The following is a 23,169-nucleotide window of genomic DNA, read 5'->3' as shown; positions in this document are numbered from 1 at the left end:
CCCAGTTTTTAACAATGGCCCATTAACAGGAGATAGCCCCACAGGGATAAGAGTCACTGCCACACCCAGTTTTTAACAATGGCCCATTAACAGGAGATATCCCCACAGGGATAAGAGTCACTGCCACACCCAGTTTTTAACAATGGCCCATTAACAGGAGATACCTCCTGGATGAAGGGTGGGTCATGGGAAGATGACTGCCCCAGCTGGTTTTTAACACCTGAGCCATGAACAGGAGATATCTCCTGGAGGGAGGATGGGCTGTGGGAAGATAAAGATGATTGCCCAGCTGGTTTAAAGATGGCCCATGAGCAGAGAATGTGTGCCAGGAGATCAGGGGCACTGCCCCACCCTTCTGCAGTTGGTGATCAATCCACATTTCTGGCCACATCAACCCAACACACAGTGACAGGGACACCTCAGGACAGCATTTTGAGGGGAGGAATCGGTATTTGGGTGATGTTTTACACATGTGGTGTGGGTGAGCTGGAGCAGAGAACCATGGAATCATTCAGGCTGGGAAAGGCTTTGGAGACTGTGGGGTCCAACCATCCCCCAGCAGTGCCAAGGCCACCCTAATCCATGTCCCCAAGTGCCACATCCCCTCCCCTGACCGACTCCACCCCAGCCCCTTCCAACGCCTGGCCATGAAAAAAAATTTCCATTAAAAAAATCTTTTCCATGGAAGCAATTTCCCCTGAGTGTCCTGCTGCTGTTTGGGATGGTTTGGCTCCTCGGGGGGTTGTTCCCCCCCAGCTTTTGGAGCTCCCTGTGGGGTGTGACCCGCTCTGTGTTGCAGGACAGCGATGGTGACAAGAGCGATGACCTGGTGGTCGACGTCTCCAACGAGGTGAGCCAGCTCTGGGATGTGACAATTCCTTCCTTATGGAACCTCCCAGCTCTGCCTGAAGCAGAGACCAGAGTGACCCTTCCCAGTGTGATAATTGCAGCACTTTTCCACCCCGCAGGACCCTGCCACGCCCAGGGTGAGCCCTGCCCATTCCCCCCCGGAGAACGGGCTGGACAAATCGCGGGGGCTGAAGAAGGGGGACGCTCCCAACAGCCCAGCCTCGGTGGCCTCCTCCAGCAGCACTCCCTCCTCCAAGACCAAGGACCTGGGCCACGTATGTCACAGCTCCAGGGGGGGCTCTGCATCCCAGCTGCACCTGCAGCTCATCCCTGCTTTTCCATCCCTTCTCCCCCCAGAATGACAAATCCTCCACGCCCGGCCTCAAGTCCAACACTCCGACGCCCAGGAACGACGCTCCCACCCCGGGCACCAGCAGCACCCCGGGGCTGCGGCCCATGCCTGGAAAACCTGGTGGCATGGACCCTCTGGGTGGGTACTGGGGTCACCACGGGGTCACCACGGGGTCACCACGGGGTCAGCGCTGTCCCCAACGAGGCTGCAACTTGTCCCGTCACAGGGAACGGCAGATTTGGGGAGAGGATTTATGGGGGGTTTCCATTTAGGGGGGATTGCTTTTATGGGGAATTGATTTTATGGGGACCTGATCCAGGTCAGGACAGCCGATGGGGTGAGGAGGGAGGTCTGGTAGTGGGATGAGGGGACACAGCCTGAGGCTGTGCCAGGGGAACTTCAGCCTGGACATCAGGAGGGATTTCCCCATGGGAAGGGTGGGAATGCCCAGGCAGAGGTGGTGGAGTCCCATCCCTGGAGGTGTCCAAGGAGGTGGCACTCAGTGGGGCTGGGGACAAGGTGGGGTTGGGCTCTGTGGTGTTGGGTTTTTCTGTGGCGGTGCTCTGCTCCTCTCCCTGCCTGTGTCCCCATCCTTAACCCGTGTCCCATTCCTGCCTGTGTCCCACCCTGTCCCCTCAACGTGTTCCTGTCCCGTGTCCCACCTCTGCCTGTGTCCCATCACTGTCTCATTCCTTCTCTGTCCCATGTCCCCATCCCTGTCCATATCTCTGTCCCCTGTGCCCTGACACTGGCTGCCCTCTGTCCCCACCCCTGTGCCCTGACGCTCCCTGTCCCCATGCCATGATGCCAGCTGTCTTGTGTCACCACCCCTGCCCATATTCCTGTCCCCTGTCCCCGATGCTCCCTGTCCCCGTCCCCGTGCCTGACGCTCCCTGTCTGTCCCTGTCCCCTGTCTGTCCCTGTCCCTGTCTATCCCTGTCTGTCCCTGTCCCTGTCTGTCCCTGTCCCTGTCTGTCCCTGTCCCTGTCTGTCCCTGTCCCTGTCTGTCCCTGTCTGTCCCTGTCCCTGTCTGTCCCTGTCCCTGTCTGTCCCTGTCCCTGTCTGTCCCTGTCTCTGCTGACCCCGCTGTCCCGCAGCCTCGGCCCTGCGCACGCCCATCTCCCTGTCTGTCCCTGTCTGTCCCTGTCTGTCCCCTGTCTGTCCCTGTCTGTCCCTGTCCCTGTCCCTGTCTGTCCCTGTCTCTGCTGACCCCGCTGTCCCGCAGCCTCGGCCCTGCGCACGCCCATCTCCCTGTCTGTCCCTGTCTGTCCCCTGTCTGTCCCTGTCCCTGTCTGTCCCTGTCCCTGTCTGTCCCTGTCTCTGCTGACCCCGCTGTCCCGCAGCCTCGGCCCTGCGCACGCCCATCTCCCTGTCTGTCCCTGTCTGTCCCTGTCTGTCCCTGTCCCTGTCTGTCCCTGTCTCTGCTGACCCCGCTGTCCCGCAGCCTCGGCCCTGCGCACGCCCATCTCCCTGTCTGTCCCTGTCCCAGTCTGTCCCTGTCTGTCCCTGTCCCTGTCTGTCCCTGTCTGTCCCTGTCCCTGTCTGTCCCTGTCTGTCCCTGTCTGTCCCAGTCTGTCCCTGTCTGTCCCTGTCCCTGTCTGTCCCTGTCTGTCCCTGTCCCTGTCTGTCCCTGTCTGTCCCAGTCTGTCCCTGTCTGTCCCTGTCCCTGTCTGTCCCTGTCTGTCCCTGTCCCTGTCTGTCCCTGTCTGTCCCTGTCTGTCCCTGTCCCTGTCTGTCCCTGTGTGTCCCTGTCCCTGTCTCTGCTGACCCCGCTGTCCCGCAGCCTCGGCCCTGCGCACGCCCATCTCCCTGTCTGTCCCTGTCTGTCCCTGTCCCTGTCTGTCCCTGTCTGTCCCTGTCCCTGTCTGTCCCTGTGTGTCCCTGTCCCTGTCTCTGCTGACCCCGCTGTCCCGCAGCCTCGGCCCTGCGCACGCCCATCTCCCTGTCTGTCCCTGTCTGTCCCTGTCCCTGTCTGTCCCTGTCTGTCCCTGTCCCTGTCTGTCCCTGTGTGTCCCTGTCCCTGTCTCTGCTGACCCCGCTGTCCCGCAGCCTCGGCCCTGCGCACGCCCATCTCCCTGGCGGGCTCCTACGCGGGGCCCTTTGCCATGATGGGGCACCACGAGATGAACGGCTCCCTGGGCAGCCCCGGCGCCTACGCGGGCCTGCACAGCCTCCCGCCGCAGATGGGCGCCTACGGCCGCGCCCCCATGGTGAGCTTTGGAGCTGTACGTAGCCCTTTAGCTCCTTTCTGCTGGGGGATGGGCCTGGGGGGCTGCTGGGGGGTGGGGATTGGGGTGGGGAGGTGGTTGGTTGTGGGGTGATGGGAATGTGATGGGAATGTGGGGTTACTCCTTCCTGTTATTCAGCATCTTATCCCATTCCTTAATGCCCGTCCTATTCCTTAACCCCATTCCTCAGCCCCCTTATCCCATTCCTTAATGCCCATCCTATTCCTTAACTCCCATTCCTCAACCCCCTTATCCCATTCCTTAATGCCCATCCTATTCCTTAACCCCATTCCTCAACCCCCCTTCCTCAACCCCCTTATCCCATTCCTTAATGCCCATCCTATTCCTTAACTCACATTCCTCAACCCCCTTATCCCATTCCTTAATGCCCATCCTATTCCTTAACTCCCATTCCTCAACCCCCTTATCCCATTCCTTAATGCCCATCCTATTCCTTAACCCCCATTCCTCAACCCCCTTATCCCATTCCTTAACCCTCCTTCAATTCCTCAGCTCCTTATCCCATTCCTCAACCCCTATCCCAATCCTTACCCTCATCTCAACCCCCTTATCCCATTCCTCAGTCTCTTATCCTGTTCCTCAACCCCCTTCCCATTCCTCAGCCCCCTTATCCTATTCCTCAGCTCCTTATCCCATTCCTTAACCCCTTATCCTACTCCTTGGCCCTTTATCCCCTTCCTCCACACCCTTATCCCGTTCTCCCACCCCCTTATCCCATTCCTCAGCCCCCTTCCCCTTCCTCTCACTGAACTCCAGTTTTAAGGCAGAACAAGGAGTCAAACGCTGCCATTAAAGCAGAGATTGGGGTTTCTGCCCTCGGGGTGCTGGGCACAGCAGGGCTGATCCCATTCCTGGGGATTTGGGGAAGAACACAGGGGAAGGGAGGGAAGGTGTCCCCCCTGCTTTTTGCTGACCCCAAAACTTTGGCTGCTTCCCCTTCCTACCAGGGGGAATCCCCAATTATTAACGAGCTCTGAGCAGCAGGGCAGGATCAGGAGCTGCCCAGTGTCCCCAGGGGTGATGGATGTGAGGCTGTGTGACACTCCTGCCCTCACCCTGTCCTGCATCTCTTGGCAGGTGGGGTTTGATCCACACCCCCCCATGCGAGCCCCGGGGCTGCCCTCCAGCCTGGCCTCCATCCCCGGAGGGAAGCCGTGAGTGCTGCTTGAGTTTCTGTGGGGTTGGAGGGGAGGGAGGGCTGGCACTGGGACCAGGTGGCAGCTGGGCTGTGTCCCCAGCACCCTGATACACAGAAAAGACTCTGTGACTCCTGAGGAATCAGTTATAAAGTTGCTGTGCATTTATTCAGCGCTGAGGTGCACGGGGGTAATTCCTCCCAAAGCATCCACACCAAAATTCAAACTACTGCTCTATTTATTCCCTAAAAGCCTGGGATTGCACAATGCCTCATACATATTCATGTCCTAGCCCCGCCCACCTATGCTTCATATTCAAATGAACCAAAAGTTCATTTTAATGTGCTTGTGCCTCCCAAATTTGGGGGCTCCAAATTCTTCATGGAACTTGAACTTTTCAGTTTGTCTCCAGAGCATGTGTCCCTTTTGGGCACATTCCAGGCCTTGAGATGAGTTCTTTGCTGGTTTAAGGATTTATCACTTATGGGGTTTATTTTTGGGGGAAAATTCAATAAATCCTTATAAGGATTTATTTTTTGGCTTTATCGCTTGTGGGGTAGCTTTGCACCCCTCACCCTGTTTGCAAGTTCCAATTTGCCTCTCCTTTGGATTTTTGCAAGCACAGTAAACACCAGCCAGTCCTCATTGTGTGCTGAGCTGTTCCTCACTGTTCACTCCCTGTCCCCATCCCCACAGTGGGTCTGAGCCCTTTCCCCCCAGCAGGATGTCACAATCCACTCAACCCCAGTGGGAGTCTGATGGCTCATTCGACCCCAGGGTGCAAAAGACAAAAGAAAGAGACTCAGGTTTTACTCAGCAGAAAGCAGCAATGCAGTTTATTACATGAAAACAATTCAGTTTTGTGGTAGAGAGAGAGGGAGGGAAAGGAAATGAAGTAAAAGGGGAGAGAAAGAGAGAAAGGATGGGATGTAGCTACCAACAGATGGGATGCATCCTTGTGCTTGTCTGATGATAGACGTGTCTTCAGTCCAGTGGGGAGAAAGAGATCTCAGAGTCTCTTTAGGAAATCACTTTTTATAGTCCTTTTCCAAAGCCAGTGGCCTCTGGCCAGAAGGTGGGGAGATTTATGGACTATGGCATGTGGAAATCATTGCTGCAGGTAACAGGAGCAGGAACAGGGTGCTATAACCAGTACCCTACTCATACCATGGCAGCACCAGGCACAGCTACAAACAAACATCCCCTTTGGCCAGGCCAGAACTCAGGTCCAGAGTCATGGTGGGGTGCTGGTTCTGTCTCTGCTGGTCACGGGGCAGGTCAGAGAAACTCAGTGCCAGCTGTGAGAACAGGCTGGGCACGGCCCTTGGTGCTGTAGTCAGACTGTGAGTCGAGCTGTTAGGGCACAGGTTGGATCTCAGGGGTCTCTCCCCCCTGGGGGGTCTCTCCACCCTGGGGGGGTCTCTCCCCCCTGGGGGGTCTCTCCCCCCTAGGGGGTCTCTCCACCCTCGGGGGGGTCTCTCCCCCCTGGGGGGTCTCTTCCCCCGGGGGGTCTCTCCCCCCTGGGGGGTCTCTCCCCCCGTGACCCCGCGTCTCCCCAGGGCCTACTCGTTCCACGTGAGCGCGGACGGGCAGATGCAGCCGGTGCCGTTCCCGCACGACGCGCTGGCGGGGCCGGGCATCCCGCGGCACGCGCGGCAGATCAACACGCTGGCGCACGGCGAGGTCGTGTGCGCCGTCACCATCAGCAACCCCACGCGCCACGTCTACACCGGCGGCAAGGGCTGCGTCAAGATCTGGGACATCAGCCAGCCCGGCAGCAAGAGCCCCATCTCCCAGCTGGACTGCCTGGTGAGGAGGGGTCCTGGCCCCGGCCCCTGCCCCTCTTTGTGTCACATTGACAGTCTCTGATGGTTTTTCTTCATTGTCATCTTCCCCACGTTTCCGTCTGTGTTTCCTCTTTTCCCTCCTTATAACCCTCTTGACCCTAACCTGTTACCAACTCTTTGGTTTTCCATTATTGTCTTTTTCCTCTTTCTGTTATCCCTCTTTTCACCCTTTAATATCCCTTTTATTCTTCCCCCATCATGATCCCTTTTCCTCTTTTCCCACCCTCTTATCCTCCCCACCAATGTCCAATTTCCTCTTACCCCATCATGATCCCTTTCCCTTTCCCTCCCCCCAACATCCCTTTCCTCCTCACCAACCCCATTTCCCTCTCCCCACCCTGTCCCCGCCCCGTGCCCCCAGAACAGGGATAACTACATCCGCTCCTGCAAGCTGCTGCCGGACGGGCGCACGCTGATCGTGGGGGGCGAGGCCAGCACTCTGACCATCTGGGACCTGGCGTCGCCCACGCCGCGCATCAAGGCCGAGCTGACGTCGTCGGCGCCCGCCTGCTACGCGCTGGCCATCAGCCCCGACGCCAAGGTCTGCTTCTCGTGCTGCAGCGACGGCAACATCGCCGTCTGGGACCTGCACAACCAGACCCTGGTCAGGTGAGCCCTGCTGGGCTGGGGGCGCCTGCGCCGGCCCCTTCCCTGCCTGCCTCTGCCTGCTGCTGCCGCTGCTGCTGCTGCTCCTTCCTGGGGAAATTCCTCTTCCTTTGTCCGTGTTCTCCTTCTCTTCCTTTGTCAATGTCCTTGCTCCTCTTCCTTTGTCAACGTCCCTGCTCCTCTTCCTTTGTCATTGTTCCTTTTCCTCTTCCTTTGTCATTGTTCCTTTCTCTTTGTTTGGTCAATGTCCCTCTTCCTTCTATCAACCTTCCTCTTCCTTTTGTCAATGTCCCTGCTCCTCTTCCTTTGTCACTGTTTCTTTTTGTTTTGTCAATGTTCCTTTTCTTCTTCCTTCTGTCAACTTTCCTCTTCCTTTTCAGCATTCCTTTTCCTCTTCCTTTGTCATCGTTCCTTTTTCTCTTTGTTTTGTCAATGTTCCTCTTCCTTCTGTCAGCCTTCCTCTTTTTCTCAACATCCTTTTCCTTCTGTCAACTTTCCTCTTCCTTTTCTCAGCATCTCTTTTTCTCTCTTTTTGTCAATGTTCCTTTTCCTCTTCCTTTTCTCAACATCCCTGCTCCTCTTCCTTTGTCATCGTTCCTTTTTCTTTGTTTTGTCAATGTCCCTCTTTCTTCTGTCAACCTTCCTCTTCCTTTTCTCAGCATCCCTTTTCCTCTTTTCCCAATCTCTTTCCCTCTTCTTTTGTCCATCTCTCTTTTCCCCTTCTTTTGTCCATCTCTCTTTTCCCCTTCTTTTGCCCATCTCTCTTCTCCTCTTTCCCCACCCCATTATCATCTCTTTCCTCTTCTCCCCCATCACAATCCCTTTCCCTCTTCCCCCCACCTTCCATTATCCCAGCTTGCTCATCTCCCTGCTTCTCCCAGCCCTCCCCTTGCACAATTGCAGAATTCCAGGATCCCATTTTTATTTTTCTCTGCTCCCAAGGCAATTCCAGGGCCACACAGATGGTGCCAGCTGCATAGACATCTCCCACGATGGCACCAAGCTGTGGACAGGGGGTCTGGACAACACAGTTCGCTCCTGGGACCTGCGGGAGGGGCGGCAGCTGCAGCAGCACGACTTCACCTCCCAGGTATGGGACCATGCCAGGGCAACTGGGACCCTGCCAGGGCAACTGGGATTCTGCTCAGGGCAACTGGGACCCTGCCCGGGCAACTGGGACACTGCCCGGGGCAACTGGGACCCTGCCAGGGCAACTGGGACCCTGCTCAGGGCAATGGGACCCTGCTCAGGGCAATGGGACCCTGCCCGGGCAGCTGGGACCCTGCCAGGGCAACTGGGACCCTGCTCAGGGCAACTGGGACCCTGCCCGGGCAACTGGGACACTGCCCGGGGCAACTGGGACCCTGCCAGGGCAACTGGGACCCTGCTCAGGGCAATGGGACCCTGCCCGGGCAGCTGGGACCCTGCCCGGGGCAACTGGGATTCTGCCCGGGGCAACTGGGACCCTGCTCAGGGCAACTGGGACCCTGCCCAGGGCAACTGGGACCCTGCCCGGGGCAACTGGGACCCTGCCCGAGGCAACTGGGACCCTGCTCAGGGCAACTGGGACCCTGCCCGGGCAACTGGGACCCTGCCAGGGCAACTGGGACCCTGCCCGGGGCAACTGGGACCCTGCCCGAGGCAACTGGGACCCTGCTCAGGGCAACTGGGACCCTGCCCGGGGCAACTGGGACCCTGCCAGGGCAACTGGGACCCTGCCCGGGGCAACTGGGACCCTGCCCGAGGCAACTGGGACCCTGCTCAGGGCAACTGGGACCCTACCAGGGCAACTGGGACCCTGCCCGGGGCAACTGGGACCCTGCTCAGGGCAACTGGGACCCTGTCAGGGCAACTGGGATTCTGCCCGGGGCAACTGGGACCCTGCCAGGGCAACTGGGACCCTGCCTGGGGCACCTGGACCCTGCCCGGGGCACCTGGACCCTGCCCAGCCATGGGGGGTTTCTCTGAGCCCCCAGCCTGGCTGTTCTGCTGCTTTTGGGGTGCTGGGGTTCCCTGGATCGTGTGCCAGGGTTCTGGGGGTGCAGGGATCAGGATCCTGCTCCAGCAGAGCCTCCCAGAGCTCTGCTCAGAGGGGCAGAGCTGGGGCCTTGAAAAAGGGATGGAGCCACCCAATCCCATGGATTATTTGGCTTTTTGTCTTCTCCCAACCTTCTCACCCATCTGGTGCTGACCAGCAGCTCCAGCAGTGCCAGAAATCCCAGCACAGCTGGCTCAGGATGCACACTGAGGCTGTCTCATCCCAAATTTCCATGGGAGGGGGGTTGGGAATTGCTGCTGACCCCATTTCCCCCACAGATTTTCTCTCTGGGCTATTGCCCCACGGGGGAGTGGCTGGCAGTGGGCATGGAGAGCAGCAATGTGGAGGTGCTGCACCACACCAAACCTGACAAGTACCAGCTGCACCTGCACGAGAGCTGCGTCCTCTCCCTCAAATTCGCCTACTGTGGTGAGCAGGGGGCTGGGCTGGGCTTGGGCTGCTGCAATCCTGGCATTTTGGGCTGGGAGAGACCCTAAAGCTCATCCCTGGGGTGCTCCCACCTGACCTCGCTCAGGGATGGGGATATGGAGTTGTGGAATATTTGGGGTTGGAAGGAAACTGAAGTTTGGGCACCTCCCACTATCCCAGGGTGCTCCAAATGTCCATGGGCATTTCCAGGGGTGTCCATGAGCTGCAGATGGTGCTCAGTGCATCAGGAGGGGCTCAGCAGGATCCATCCCATGGGTGCTGCACTTGGGGTTTATCCCCAAAAAAACATCCTGGCTGTGGTGGGGTTTGTTCCTGTAAACCCATTCTGGCTGTGGTGTTCATTCCCATAACCCCATCCTGGTTTTGGCAGGGTTTATCCCCATAAACTCATTCCAGTTTTGGCAGGATTTATCCCCAAACTCCATCCTGGTTTTGGCAGGGTTTAATCCCATAACCCCGTCTTGGTTTTGGCTGTGGTTATTCCCATAACCCATCCTAGTTTTGGCAGGGTTTATCCCCAACCCCATCCTAGTTTTGGCAGGGTTTATCCCCAACCCCATCCTAGTTTTGGCAGGGTTTATTCCCATAACCCATCCTGATCTTGGCAGTTTATCCCCAAATCCCATCCTGGTTTTGGCAGGGTTTATCCCCAATCCCCATCCTGGTTTTGGCATGGTTTATCCCCAATCCCCATCCTGGTTTTGGCTGCAAACAGCCACAGGGCACTGTGGGATTTGGGAATCCACCCTTGGATTGACTCCCCAGTGAACCTCCAGCTTTCCCCATTTCTCCCAAACCTCTGGGCTCAGCCATCCTGTGGGGACAGGGGACATTCAGGGAGGTGACACTGTCAGTTCAGCTGCTGATGCCAGATTCCCAAATTGCAGGGAAGTGGTTTGTGAGCACTGGCAAGGACAACCTGCTGAACGCCTGGAGGACGCCCTATGGAGCCAGCATCTTCCAGGTGGGGCAGGGGGGGCTGGGGAGGGGGCTGGGGGGATCCAAGGCCCCTCCTGGATCATCCTGGGAGGGCAGATCCCTCAGGATGGCCAGGGTGGTGTCAGGGATGGGGTGGTGGCCCCAGCAGGGAGGAACTGGGAACTCCTGGAATCCCAACTGGGTGGATCCCTTCACATCCTGATGGATTCCATCCCATCCTGGTGGATCCCATCCCATCCTGATGGATCCCTTCACATCCTGATGGATTCCATCCCATCCTGGTGGGTTTAATCCCATCCTGATGATGGATCCCCTCACATCCTGATGGATTCCTTCCCATCCTGATGGATCCCATCTCAATCTGATGGATTCCATCCCATCCTGATGGGTTTAATCCCATCCTGATGGTGGATTCTATCCCATCCTGATGGATCCCATCCCAATCTGATGGATTCCATCCCATCCTGGTGGGTTTAATCCCATCCTGATGGATCCCTTCACATCCTGATGGATTCCATCCCATCCTGGTGGGTTTAATCCCATCCTGATGGATTCCATCCCAATCTGATGGATTCCATCCCATCCTGATGGGTTTAATCCCATCCTGATGGATTCCATCCCAATCTGATGAATTTCATCCCATCCTGATGGGTTTAATCCTATCCTGATGATGAATCCCTTCACATCCTGGTGGATTCCATCCCAATCTGATGGATTTTTGTGCCATCTTGATGGATTCCAACCCTGATGGATTCTATCCCATCCTGGTGGGTTTTTCTCCCATCCTGATTGATTCCATCTCATCCTCATGGATTCCATCCCAACCTGATGAATTTTTCTCCATCCTGATGGATTCCATCCTATCCTGCTGGGTTTTTCTCCCATCCTGATGAATTCCCACCCATCCTGCTGATTTTTTCTCCCATTTTCATGGATTCCCTCCCCTCCTGCTGATTTTTTCTCCCCTCCTGCTGATTTTTTCTCCCCTCCTGCTGGTTTTTTTCCCCTCCTGCTGGTTTTTTTTCCCCTCCTGCTGATTTTTTCTCCCCTCCTGCTGTTTTTTTTTCCCCTCCTGCTGTTTTTTTTTCCCCATGCTGATCTCTCCTCTCCCTCCCTTCCCTCCCCAGTCCAAGGAATCCTCGTCAGTGCTGAGCTGTGACATCTCTGCAGATGACAAGTACATTGTCACGGGCTCTGGGGACAAGAAGGCCACAGTCTATGAGGTCATCTACTGATCCTGGGATTCCCACCCTCAGAACCTTCCAGGAGCACCCAGGGGAGGCCCCAGCTCTGCCACACTCGGATTTATTTGGAAATCTGCAACTCTGGCACACATGGAAGCCCTGAATGGATTTTTTATTTGGTTTTTCAAAAAGGTTTTTTGGGGTTTCTTTTGAATTTTTTTTTTTTTTTTAATTTTGGTTTTCCAGTTCTTTCCCTCTGGTTTTGGTGGCACTATAAAGGACTCCTTTTTTTTTTATTGGGACTTTTTTTTTGTTTGGTTTTTTTTTTTGGTGCATCCAGCATAAGACTTGTGAAAAATGTAAATACTGGACTAGGAAATAGCATGGGAAGGGGGGGACCCTCCCAGTTACACTTAGTTGTGTATTTTTGTCTGCTGTAATTGTATTCCACTGATGGTTTTTGGTGGTGGCAATTTTATTCTGGGTTTTTTTTTTTTTTTAAATTTTTGTTTTGTTTTATTTTTTTTCCTTCCTCGTGGGGACTTTGCCATGCAGGCTGAGCAGAGATGTCCACTGGTGAAAAGTTGTTCCTCCTGTCGTGCGTGGTGTGTTAGTGATGGTGGGAATCACTGGGATCCTCAGCTACTGACAGCACATCCACACAATTCTTTTTGTTTTATAGATGGATTTATGGATCTATCCTCTTCTTTTTTTTGGGTTTTTTTTTTCCCATGCTTGGATGTTTGAAGAAAAGGGGAAGCCCATGCAAACCCTTCTTGGTCTTCGGACAGAAGCAAATGAGGAGTGATTTCAAAGAAAGCTTAGAAAATTCAGCTCAGGGAGCCATGAAAGATAATAGCAAACTTATGTGTTTTGTATTCAAATGAAAGTAAAAGAATTAGAATTGATAACCTTCAAAAAAAAAAAAAAAAAGACAAAAAAAAAAAGCAAGGTTTTTTTTTTTTTTTTAAAAAAAAAAAAAAGCAAAGTTTACTAACAATTAGGGTTTGTGTGTGGTGGGGGGGCTGCTTGTGGTCCTTGTGGGCTTTATGGTCTTGTGTCTTCTGGTTTTATGGAGCAACTCCCTCCCCCCACAGGCCTTTTGTACTAAAGGGTTCCAAAAAAGGACATTAAAAAAAAAAAAGACAAAAAAAAAAAAGAAACAAACAAAGACCTAATGGGAAAATAAAAGTATTTGTGTAGCAGAAGTGCTCACCTGTATTGTGGCACATGGCAGAGGATTTTTATACAACATTTTTATGGATTATTTTTGGGGAGTTGGATCTGGTCCAAAAGGTAAAAAATAATAAATTAAAATGTTTATGGTTGAGGGGAGAGGAGGAGGAGGAGGATGGAGAGGTGAGAGCTGGAGCTGCAGAACTGCCAGAGCCTCATCCCATCCCAGGCTGGGCAGCAGCAGCAATCTGGGAATTCTGTTCCCAGGGGTCTGAGCTGCTCTGGGGGTCCCCAGGGCAGGGGGGATCAGCCTGGGGGGACCCAAGGAAAATTCTCCAGAGCTGCTTTTGGGGAAAGGTGCTTGAGGCTCCTGGAGGGTCCTGGGCTGTCCCAGGGGTGGTTTGGGGTCGGTTTTTGGGGCACCCTGGGCGCAGCATTCCCACTCCCCACGGATGGGGAGGGTTGGGGGGTCCTGCCCTGTCACCCCCAGCTCCTTTCTTGGCTTTTCTCCCCCAAAATTGCCAGGACTGAACTGCAGGAACTGCCTGTTCAGGAGCCTCCCAGAGCCAGGCTCCCAACTTCACACCAAAGTATGTAGCAGAATCTGTACAGCTGTTAATAACTATCACTGGGTTTTTTTTGTTTTGGTTTTTTTTTTTTTTTTGTTGGTTTTTTGTTTTTTGGTTTTTTTTTTGTAAAAAAGGGCCAAAAAGAGAAAAAAAAAAAAAAAAAAAAAAAAAAAAATCAATGTACTGAAGCTGAACTGCAAGCAAAGTGTCTCTGAAGCCTGTGATCCATGGAATTCATGGAGGTGGGGGGGAAAGGCAGCAGCAGGGGAGGGTTGGGGGGCTCAGGACCCCCCAAACAGGGACCCTGAGCTGGGATGGAGCCCTGGAGTGATGGGAGAGGCTCCAGCCCTCAGCATCCCCCATCCCATGGGATGCACATCCCAACCCCATCCCTGCCTGTGCCAGCCCAAGGCTGTCCTGATCCTGATCCTGCCAGGATTGTGGGGTGCTGGGATCAGGGATCCTGATGGGATCAGGATTTTGGGGTGCAGGGAAAGGTCTGAGCTCAGGGATCCTGATGGGATCAGGATTTTTGGGTGCAGGGATCCACTGGGATCAGGATTTTGGGGTGCTGGGATCAGGGATCCTGCAGGGATCAGGATTTTGTGATGCTGAGCTCAGGGATCCACTGGGATCAGGATTTTGGGGTGCAGGGATCAGGATTTTGGGGTGCAGGGATCAGGGATCCACTGGGATCAGGATTTTGGGGTGCAGGGATCCACTGGGATCAGGATTTTGGGGTGCAGGGATCAGGGATCCTGATGGGATCAGGATTTTGGGGTGCAGGGATCAGGGATCCACTGGGATCAGGATTTTGGGGTGCAGGGATCCACTGTGATCAGCTTTTCCAGGTGTTTGGCAGGAGCTGCTGGACTCTCCCATCCCCATTTGTGCTCCCCATCATTCCCACCCCCACGCTGGAATTTTCCATTCTAGATCCCTCTCTCCAGGCTGCCAGCAGGGCTGGGGGTGCTGGAGCAGCAGGGGGGGGTCCCCGGGGTGCTGAGGGTGGGCAGGGGCAGCTGGCACACGGAATTTGGGGTGCAGAGCCCGGGTTTGCTGGGATTTCCTGCCGGGGTGTGGGGGCAGGGGGCTGGTCCTGCAGGGTCCAAACTGCGTTTGCCAGGCTGGGGATGAGCCCCTGAAGGGCAGCTCTGGGAAAGGGGTGGCACGGCTGGGCTGGGTCCTGTGGGATGTTCTGTGTCCCATCCCATGTCCTGTGTCCTGTGGGATGTCCTGTCCCCATTCCATGTTCTGTGTCCCCATCCCATGTTCTGTGTCCCCATCCCATGTCCTGTGTCCCCATCCCATGTCCTGTGTCCCCATCCCGTGTCCTGTGGGATGTCCTGTGTCCTGTGGGATGTCCTGTCCCCATTCCATGTTCTGTGTCCCCATCCCATGTTCTGTGTCCCCATCCCATGTTCTGTGTCCTGTCCCGTGTTCTGTGTCCTATGGGATGTTCCGTGTCCCCATCCCATGTTCCATGTTCCATACCATGTTCTGTGTCCTGTGGGATGTTCTGTGTCCCATCCCATGTCCTGTGTCCCCATCCTGTATCCTGTGTCATATTCCATGTCCCATCCCATGTTCTGTGTCCCATCCCGTGTTCTGTGTCCTGTCCCATGTTTTGTGACCCATGGAGTGTTCCGTGTCCCACACCCTGTGTATCCCATGCCATGGTTGGTGTCCCTTGTGCCAGCTGAGCCGTGCCCACCCCAGACCCCGCTGTGCCTCAGGCACATCCACACAATCTGCCAACCAGGGAACAACGGGATCTCCCATCCCATGGATCCTGTGGATCCCATTATCCCATCCTATGGATCCCATTATCCCATCCCTTTATCCCATCACATCCCATCCTATGGATCCCATCCCGTTATCTCATCACTTTATCCCATCCGTGTATCCCATCCCATTATCCTATCCCATGGATCCCATCCCATCCCATTATCCCATCCCATCCTATGGATCCTATGGATCCCATCCCATCCCATTATCCCATCCCATCCCTTTATCCCATCCCATGGATCCCATCCCATCCCATTATCCATCCTATGGATCCCATTATCCCATGCCATCCCTTTATCCCATCCCATCCCATGGATCCTATGGATCCCATCCCATCCCATCCCATTATCCCATCCTATGGATCCCATCCCTTTATCCCATCCCATCCCTTTATCCCATCCTATGGATTCCATCCCATCCCATTATCCCATCCTATGGATCCCATCTCATCCCATCCCATCCCATTATCCCATCCCATTATCCCATCCCATCATCCCATCCCTTTATCCCATCCCATCCCATTATTCCATCCCATCATCCCATCCCTTTATCCCATCCCATCCCATTATCCCATCCCATCATCCCATCCCTTTATCCCATCCCATCCCATTATTCCATCCCATCATCCCATCCCTTTATCCCATCCCATCCCATTATCCCATCCTATGGATCCCATCTCATCCCATCCCATCCCATTATCCCATCCCTTTATCCCATCCCATCATCCCATCCCTTTATCCCATCCCATCCCATTATTCCATCCCATCATCCCATCCCATTATTCCATCCCATCATCCCATCCCTTTATCCCATCCCATCCCATTATCCCATCCTATGGATCCCATCCCATTATCCCATTATCCCCAGATCCCGGTTCCCCGGGCTGGGCGCGGACGCTGCCGGCTCTCGGGGTCCCCTCAGCTAATTGCGCTAATTGGGTGTTAATGAGCGATGGGCGGGGCCCAGCTCCGCTTGCTTCGCTCCTCCAGCTGCTCTCCCCGCCCCTGCAGAGCGGCGGATGGAGAAAAACTCATTTGGAAAAAAAATAAATGAAATTTTTTTACCAACAACCAGAGCCAAGGCGGGAAGAAAAACAGCCCAGCAGCAAAAATCCCAACCCTGGGCTGGAAAAATCCATTCTGGGGTTGGCAGAGGGTGGAATTTGGGAATGCAGGGATGATCAGGGTGGGTCTGGGGTCACCTCTTGGACAGAGAGCCCCAAATGCAGCCCCTGGGGGGAGTTTGGGGGTTTTTTGGCTTTTCTGGGTAACAATAAAAACTTTCATTGGAGCAGAACCTGGGCTGGCCAAAATGAACCTCGTTAATTCCAGGGAATTGTTTCATCTCAGCTCAACAGGAATAATGAATCTTTTTCATTATTATTATTATTTTTATTTCTTTTTTTCTTTTTTTTTTTTTTTACGAGTTGGTGAACAGCCAACTTCCTCCAGGGGAATTCCTGAGGAGTGTTGATCCCAGCTGGAATTTACCTCAGGAGCGGATAGGGGAAAAAAAACTTAAAAAAGGAGAAGAAAAAAGAGGAGAAAAAAATATAAAAAGAGCAGGGAAAAAAAAAAAAAAAAAATAAAAAAAAAAAAAAGCGAAGGTTTTAAAGGCTGAAATGCTGCTATTCATAACAACGTGTGATTGAGCTCAGCCTTTTCCTGACAGCTCCCAGATGGAGCCAAGGCTTTTCCACAACACCCTCACAAACACTTCCCTCCCCAGCCAGCTCCAGCCCCAAACAAAAACCGGGAGCACACAGGAGCCTTGTTATCCCCGGGAAAGATGAGGAGCTGCAGGAATCCTGCCTGGAAAATCCAACCCCGTGGGTGTCCCCGCGTCTGGGGAGCTCCCAGGGCTGAGCAGTAAATCAGAAAAAAAAAATTAAAGCTGGGAAAGTTAATTTTAATTTTTTTTAAATGGGAAAGCTGGGCCTTAATTTGGGAGATTTTTGTGCTTTAATGGAATTTTTGGTGCATTTCCAGGCTGGAGCGAAGTGGATCCATGGGGTTGGGAATGCAGGGATGGAAGGGCAGAGTTTCCCTGGGAAGGGAAAATCCCAACCCCTGGATCTTCCCCTCTGCAGGTCCTGCTGGGAATCCCAAATAAATCCCCGATGAAAGGACAGGGCTGAGCTGGGATGGGGGACAGGGACACACCTGGAATGCTGCAGGAGGAGAGCACGGGCTGGGGCATCGCCGGGATTTTCTCATCTGGGGTTAATTAATGACTCATTAAAGCCCCTCCCCATGGATTTGCCTCCACCAGGACTCGGCATTCCCAGAGGGATCCGGGGAGACCTTGGAGCTTCCAGGACCTAAAGGAGTTTCAGGTGAGCTGGAGAGGGATTGGGGACGATGGATGGATGGATGGATGGATGGATGGATGGATGGATGGATGGATGGATGGATGGATGGATGGATGGATGGATGGATGGATGGATGGATGATGGGATGGAATTCCCAGAGAAGCCGTGGCTGCCCCTGGATCCCTGGAATTTCCAGAGCCGGGTTTGGAGCTGCCCCATCCCGCTGCTGCTCCACAATTCCAAGCCCTGGATCCTTCTCCAGCTCTATCCCCTCTCCACAATCCCCCAAAAAACTCCTCAAAACCCCCTCGGAACATTCCCCACCTTTAACCACAATCCCAGCCTGGAAGTGCCGAGCCCGGAGCTGCCCCGGCAGCCGCAGGGACTGTCCCCGCTTTCTCAGCACTTCCTTAAATAATCTGCAATAATCTGCTTTCCCCAGCACTTAACCCGGGATCCTCCCCCTTGGAACGCGGCGAGTCTGGCGCGGACCCGCCGGACCACCCTGGGAAGCAAATCCCGATAATTTATGGAGAGGCTCAGCTGAGAACAGCCCTGGTGAATTTTTTCCTTTTTTTTTCTTTTTTTTTTGGTTGGTTTTGGTGGTTTGGTTTTTTGTTTTTTGTTTTTTTGTTGTTTTTTGTTGTTGGTTTTTTTTTTCCCTTTTTCCTTTCTGTCCTGACTATAAATTTTTCACGGAATTTACAGAACACCAGCAGAAGCCGGCGAGGCTTTTGGAACCTGCCCGAGGGTCGGAATCAAAGCAGCGCCAGGGGCACGAGGAATATCCGGGAGCCCCCAGGATCCAGAGCCAGCCCAAGTTTGGGGACACCCGGGGACAGAGCAGCTCCAGGCTGGGATGAGCCAGTCCCTGCTTGTCCTCACCCCAAACATCCCCAAATCCCCATTTCCCAAATCCCTCCCTCTCCCCACCCTCAAACATCCCCAAATCCCCATTTCCCAAATTTCTGTCTGTCCCTTTCCCAAATATCCCCAAATTCCCATTTACCTTAAATCCCCATTTCCCAAATTCCTCCGTCCCCACCTCAAACACCCCCAAATCCCCATTTCCCAAATCCCTCCCTCTCCCCACCCTCAAACATCCCCAAATTCCCATTTCCCCTAAATCCCCATTTCCCAAATCCCTCCGTGTCCCTTCCCCAAACACCCCTAAATCCTCATTTCCCAAATCCCTGCCTGTTCTCACCCCAAATCCCCAATTTCCCTAAATCCCCATTTCCCAAATCCCTCCGTCCCCACACCAAACATCCCCAAATTCCCATTTCCCCCAAATCCAAATTTCCCAAATCCCTCCGTGTCCCTTCCCCAACCACCCCAAATCCAAATTTCCCAAATCCCTCCGTCCCCACACCAAACATCCCCAAATTCCCATTTCCCAAATCCCTCCGTGTCCCTTCCCCAATCACCCCAAATCCAAATTTCCCAAATCCCTCCGTCCCCACACCAAACATCCCCAAATTCCCATTTCCCCCAAATCCCCATTTCCCAAATCCCTCCTGTCCCTTCCCCAACCACCCCAAATCCAAATTTCCCAAATCCCTCCGTGTCCCTTCCCCAATCACCCCAAATCCAAATTTCCCAAATCCCTCTGTCCCCACACCAAACACCCCCAAATTCCCATTTCCCCCAAATCCCCATTTCCCAAATCCCTCCTGTCCCTTCCCCAACCACCCCAAATCCCCGTTTATTATCTCTCCATTCCTTATTTCACATTTCAGAACCGCCCTGTCAAACCAGCCCCCAACCCGGGTTATCCCTGCTGGGGTTTGGATTGGGGATTTCTGACCCGGGCCAATCCCGGTGCGGAGTTTCCCTCGGGTTGATTTAATTCCCAAAACCCTCAGGAATGTCAAGCGGGGCTAAGCGCTCGCCCCGGCGGCACTGCCGGACAAAAGGCGACACTTGGGGACATTAAATCGCTCAGGGACAGTCAAGGACTCTTCAAAGCGGCTGCGAATTGTGTGGCCGAGCTGGGAAACACAAGGCACAGGATCCTGCACTCCCCTGGTCGGGAAAAAGGATGGAACAGAGAAAAAAAAAAAAAAAAAAAAAAAAAATCCCCAAAATCTTATTTTTAATTTGGGAAAATGAAGGGGAGAGCTCAGAGATTTGGATGGGATGCTCAGGGAAGGAGGCCAGGGCTGGAAACGGTGCCGGGAGGGTGTTGGAGAAGAGGCTGAGGCTGGTGAAAAAGATGTGGAGTAATCAGGGGGGGGTTGAGGTACCCGGGGAAGATTTGGGGAGGATGCTGAGGTACCCAGGGCAGATTTGGAGCTGCCAGGGAAGATTTGGGGATACCTGGGGAAGATTTGGGGAGGATGCTGAGGTGCCCAGGGAAGATTTGGAGCTGCCAGGGAAGATTTGGGGATACCCAGGGAAGATTTGGGGAGGATGCTGAGGTGCCCAGGGAAGATTTGGAGCTGCCAGGGAAGATTTGGGGATACCCGGGGAAGATTTGGGGAGGATGCTGAGGTGCCCAGGGAAGATTTGGAGCTGCCAGGGAAGATTTGGGGATACCCAGGGAAGATTTGGAGCTGCTGAGGACGATGTCGGGGTACCCAGGGAGGATCCGGGGGGGATCCTGGGGTTACCCGGGGAGGATGCTGAGGTATCCAGGACAGATTTGGGGCTGCTGAGGAAGATTTTGGGGTACCCAGGGAGGATCGGGGGGGATGCTGGGGTACCCAGGGAAGATGCTGGGGTGCCCGGGGGTGCCCGGGGGGATGCTGGGGTGCCCGGGGGGGATCGGGGGGATGCTGGGGTGCCCGGGGGGATGCTGGGGTGCCCGGGGGGTTTCGGGGGGATGCTGGGGTACCCAGGGAAGATGCTGGGGTACCCAGGGAGGATCGGGGGGGATGCTGGGGTACCCAGGGAAGATGCTGGGGTGCCCGGGGGTGCCCGGGGGGATGCTGGGGTGCCCGGGGGGTTTCGGGGGGATGCTGGGGTACCCAGGGAAGATGCTGGGGTGGCCGGGGGGTTTCGGGGGGGATGCTGGGGTACCCAGGGAAGATGCTGGGGTACCCGGGGGGGATCGGGGGGATGCTGGGGTGCCCGGGAGGATGCTGGGGTGCCCGGGGGGATGCTGGGGTGCCCGGGGGGTTTCGGGGGGATGCTGGGGTACCCAGGGAAGATGCTGGGGTACCCGGGGGGGATCGGGGGGATGCTGGGGTGCCCGGGAGGATGCTGGGGTGCCCGGGGGGATGCTGGGGTACCCAGGGAAGATGCTGGGGTGCCCGGGGGGTTTCGGGGGGATGCTGGGGTGCCCGCGGCAGGGCCGTGCCAGGCTCCGGGCGGTTCGCCGGGGCTCCAGGAGCGCCGCCAGCCCTGGCGCGGACGATGCCGCGGCTGCGGCTCGCAGCCATCCATTGTGGCTGCCCAAAAAATGTTTCGGAATCAGCCGTTTAATGAGAACAAAAGAAATTAATTGGTGGTTTAGGCCTAATGAGACCGCTGTGCAAATTAACAGCCCTCATCAGCAGAAACAAACAGCCTCCTTAAACGAATCGCGGCCGACGGAGAGCGGGGGGGGGAACTGCGGCACCATCTGCGCAGAAAAACCCCAAAACCCGCCCGGCCATCCCAGCAAAGCCATTCCCGGGTTTATTCAGGCGGGCGCAGCTTGACACCGGCATCTCGGAGCGGGGATAAAGGCGAGCCCCCCGCATTTGCATCTGAAAGGGGCGAGACGCGGCCCCCGGCCCGGGGGGCTTCGGGGGGCGTTTAACCCCATTGATGCCGCACAAAGGGGCCCCCCCGGGCCGGCTGCAGGACCCTGCGGATCCTCACACAGCCCGTTTGTTCCCGCTGTTTACTTAAGACGTTCCTCAATTCCCAGCGAGGATTTGGATTTCGGGGCTTGGTTTACTTTCTGTTGGCAGGGAAGAAAAAAAAAAAAAAAAAAAAAATAAAAAGAAAGAAAAAAAATTTAAAAAAAAAGAGGAGGAGGAGGGGGAAAGAAAGAAAGGAGAAAAAAAAAATCTGTCTGATCTTTAATAATCAAAGTAATTAGAATAATCCTTTCAGGGCTGAATGGGGGATTATTTCTTCGTGTCATTTTAGTTTCATCCTCATTTTAGGGCTCCTAAAACGTGGAGAAAAGCACTTCAAAAGCCTGACTGGAGTCCCGGGCTCTCTTCACGCTCCTGGAAATTCCCACCCAGGCGCCCGTTCTCAGGGAAAAGCGCCTGTTTGGCTGCAGCCGATTTATTTATTTCGGGCCCGCTCAAATAAACAGCGGGGCCGGCGAGATTTGGGGCTGGTTTGTTGTTTGGCTGTCTCGGGCAGATAAGGAAGCCTTTGATGGAGAGCAGGGACTTTGTGTGTCTAATCTGAGCCCGGCAGCGCCGCCGAAACGCGGCCGAGCCTGCGGGGAGCAGTAATTACATCGGGGGATTAAAAGGTCCGAAACCTCACCTATATTTCACTTTTGTAAACCAGCGAGGAACAAAGAGTGCTCGGCTCGCCCCGAGGAAAGAATAATTGACACAATTCGCAGGCTCGGGATGATTAGAATGTAAATAAACGCGGGGCTCGGTTAGCACTGCGAGTTTTCAGCTGGGTTTTAAGGAGGGGGATCAAAAACAGCGCCCAAAAAAAAAAAAAAAATCCCCCAAATCCCTTTTTATTTTTTTCCATTTCCCGCTGGGGACGCAGCTCTTCAGGGATTGGATTCAGGCATTGCCCCGAGTGAAATCCTTGGGAATTGTGACCGGCAGCGAGCAGCAGGTACCTGACTACAAAGAACTGTTAAAATGCTGGAATTAGGGAATTATTCCTCCAGGAAAAGCCCTCAGAGATCCTTGATTCCAAGCGTCCCCCCAGCAGGGTCAAGGCCACCATGTCCCCAAGTGCCACATCCACGCGGCTGCTGCTGGAATTAGACAGAAACAGGGTGGGGGAAAAGCCCTAAAAAATAAATAATAATTATTTAAAAATCTCTTTTCTTTCAGCCAGCTTGACGCCTGATTTCAGGTAGGAAAAGGGAACAAGCTCCCATTGGAAGCTGAAAGTCGGGAAGGATTTTAGGGGTGCAGGATTGACCCCAAATTTAACTCATGGAATTTTTAAGTGGTGCAGGGATGATCCCAAACCAGGAAAGGTTTAAGGGGTGCAGAGATGATCTCAAACCCAAACTAGGAAAGATTTAAGGAGTGCAGGGTTGATCCCAAATCCAGTCCAGAAAGGGTTTAAGGAGTGCAGGGATGATCCCAAATCCAACCCAGGAAGAGTTTAAGGAGGACAGGAATTATCCCAAATCCAGCCCAGGAAGGGTTTAAAGGGTGCAGGAATGGTCCCAAATCCAACCCAGGAAGGGTTTAAGGGGTGCAGGGTTGATCCCAAACTAGGAAAGGTTTAAGGAGTGCAGGAATTATCCCAAATCCAGTCCAGGAAGGGTTTAAGGAGTGCAGGGTTGATCCCAAACTAGGAAAGGTTTTAAGGGATGCAGGATTGATCCCGACTCCAAACCAGGAAGGCAGAAAATCAGGGCTGGAAAATCAGGGGCCGTGAGGAGCCGGGGGTTTCTCCCGGGTTTTTCCAGGCAGGGGGAAACACTCCGGGCTCGGGGCTTGACCTGATCCCAAATTATCAGCGGGAAAACGGCAGGAATGGGAAATGGGAGCTCCATGCAGGGCTAAACGCCGGCCATAAATGCA

The 23,169-nt window shown here is 54.4% G+C and overlaps 2 protein-coding genes across 2 annotated transcripts in view; both read left to right on the top strand.

The window, feature by feature from the left end:
- TLE3 (TLE family member 3, transcriptional corepressor) overlaps positions 1 to 12,821 on the top strand; it is a 34,350-nt gene extending 21,529 nt beyond the window's left edge. The window contains 11 exon segments of the mRNA XM_079317557.1: positions 800 to 850; positions 969 to 1,124; positions 1,207 to 1,339; positions 3,251 to 3,411; positions 4,528 to 4,604; positions 6,146 to 6,395; positions 6,795 to 7,042; positions 7,982 to 8,129; positions 9,356 to 9,506; positions 10,415 to 10,491; positions 11,594 to 12,821. Of these exon segments, the coding sequence (XP_079173683.1) occupies positions 800 to 850; positions 969 to 1,124; positions 1,207 to 1,339; positions 3,251 to 3,411; positions 4,528 to 4,604; positions 6,146 to 6,395; positions 6,795 to 7,042; positions 7,982 to 8,129; positions 9,356 to 9,506; positions 10,415 to 10,491; positions 11,594 to 11,701 (1,560 nt within the window). The 3' untranslated portion in view covers positions 11,702 to 12,821.
- UACA (uveal autoantigen with coiled-coil domains and ankyrin repeats) overlaps positions 1 to 14,539 on the top strand; it is a 178,774-nt gene extending 164,235 nt beyond the window's left edge. The window contains exon 19 of the mRNA XM_079317591.1: positions 14,522 to 14,539. The gene's annotated coding sequence lies outside the window, so the exon portion shown is untranslated. The remainder of the gene's footprint in view (positions 1 to 14,521) is intronic.
- Positions 14,540 to 23,169: the final 8,630 nt, after the last annotated feature.

Source organism: Erithacus rubecula (genome assembly GCF_903797595.1).
Source record: "Erithacus rubecula genome assembly, chromosome: 14".
Taxonomy (NCBI): domain Eukaryota; kingdom Metazoa; phylum Chordata; class Aves; order Passeriformes; family Muscicapidae; genus Erithacus; species Erithacus rubecula.
The sequence above is the reverse complement of the archived record's forward strand: the minus strand, read 5'-3'. Positions and strand labels throughout refer to the sequence as shown.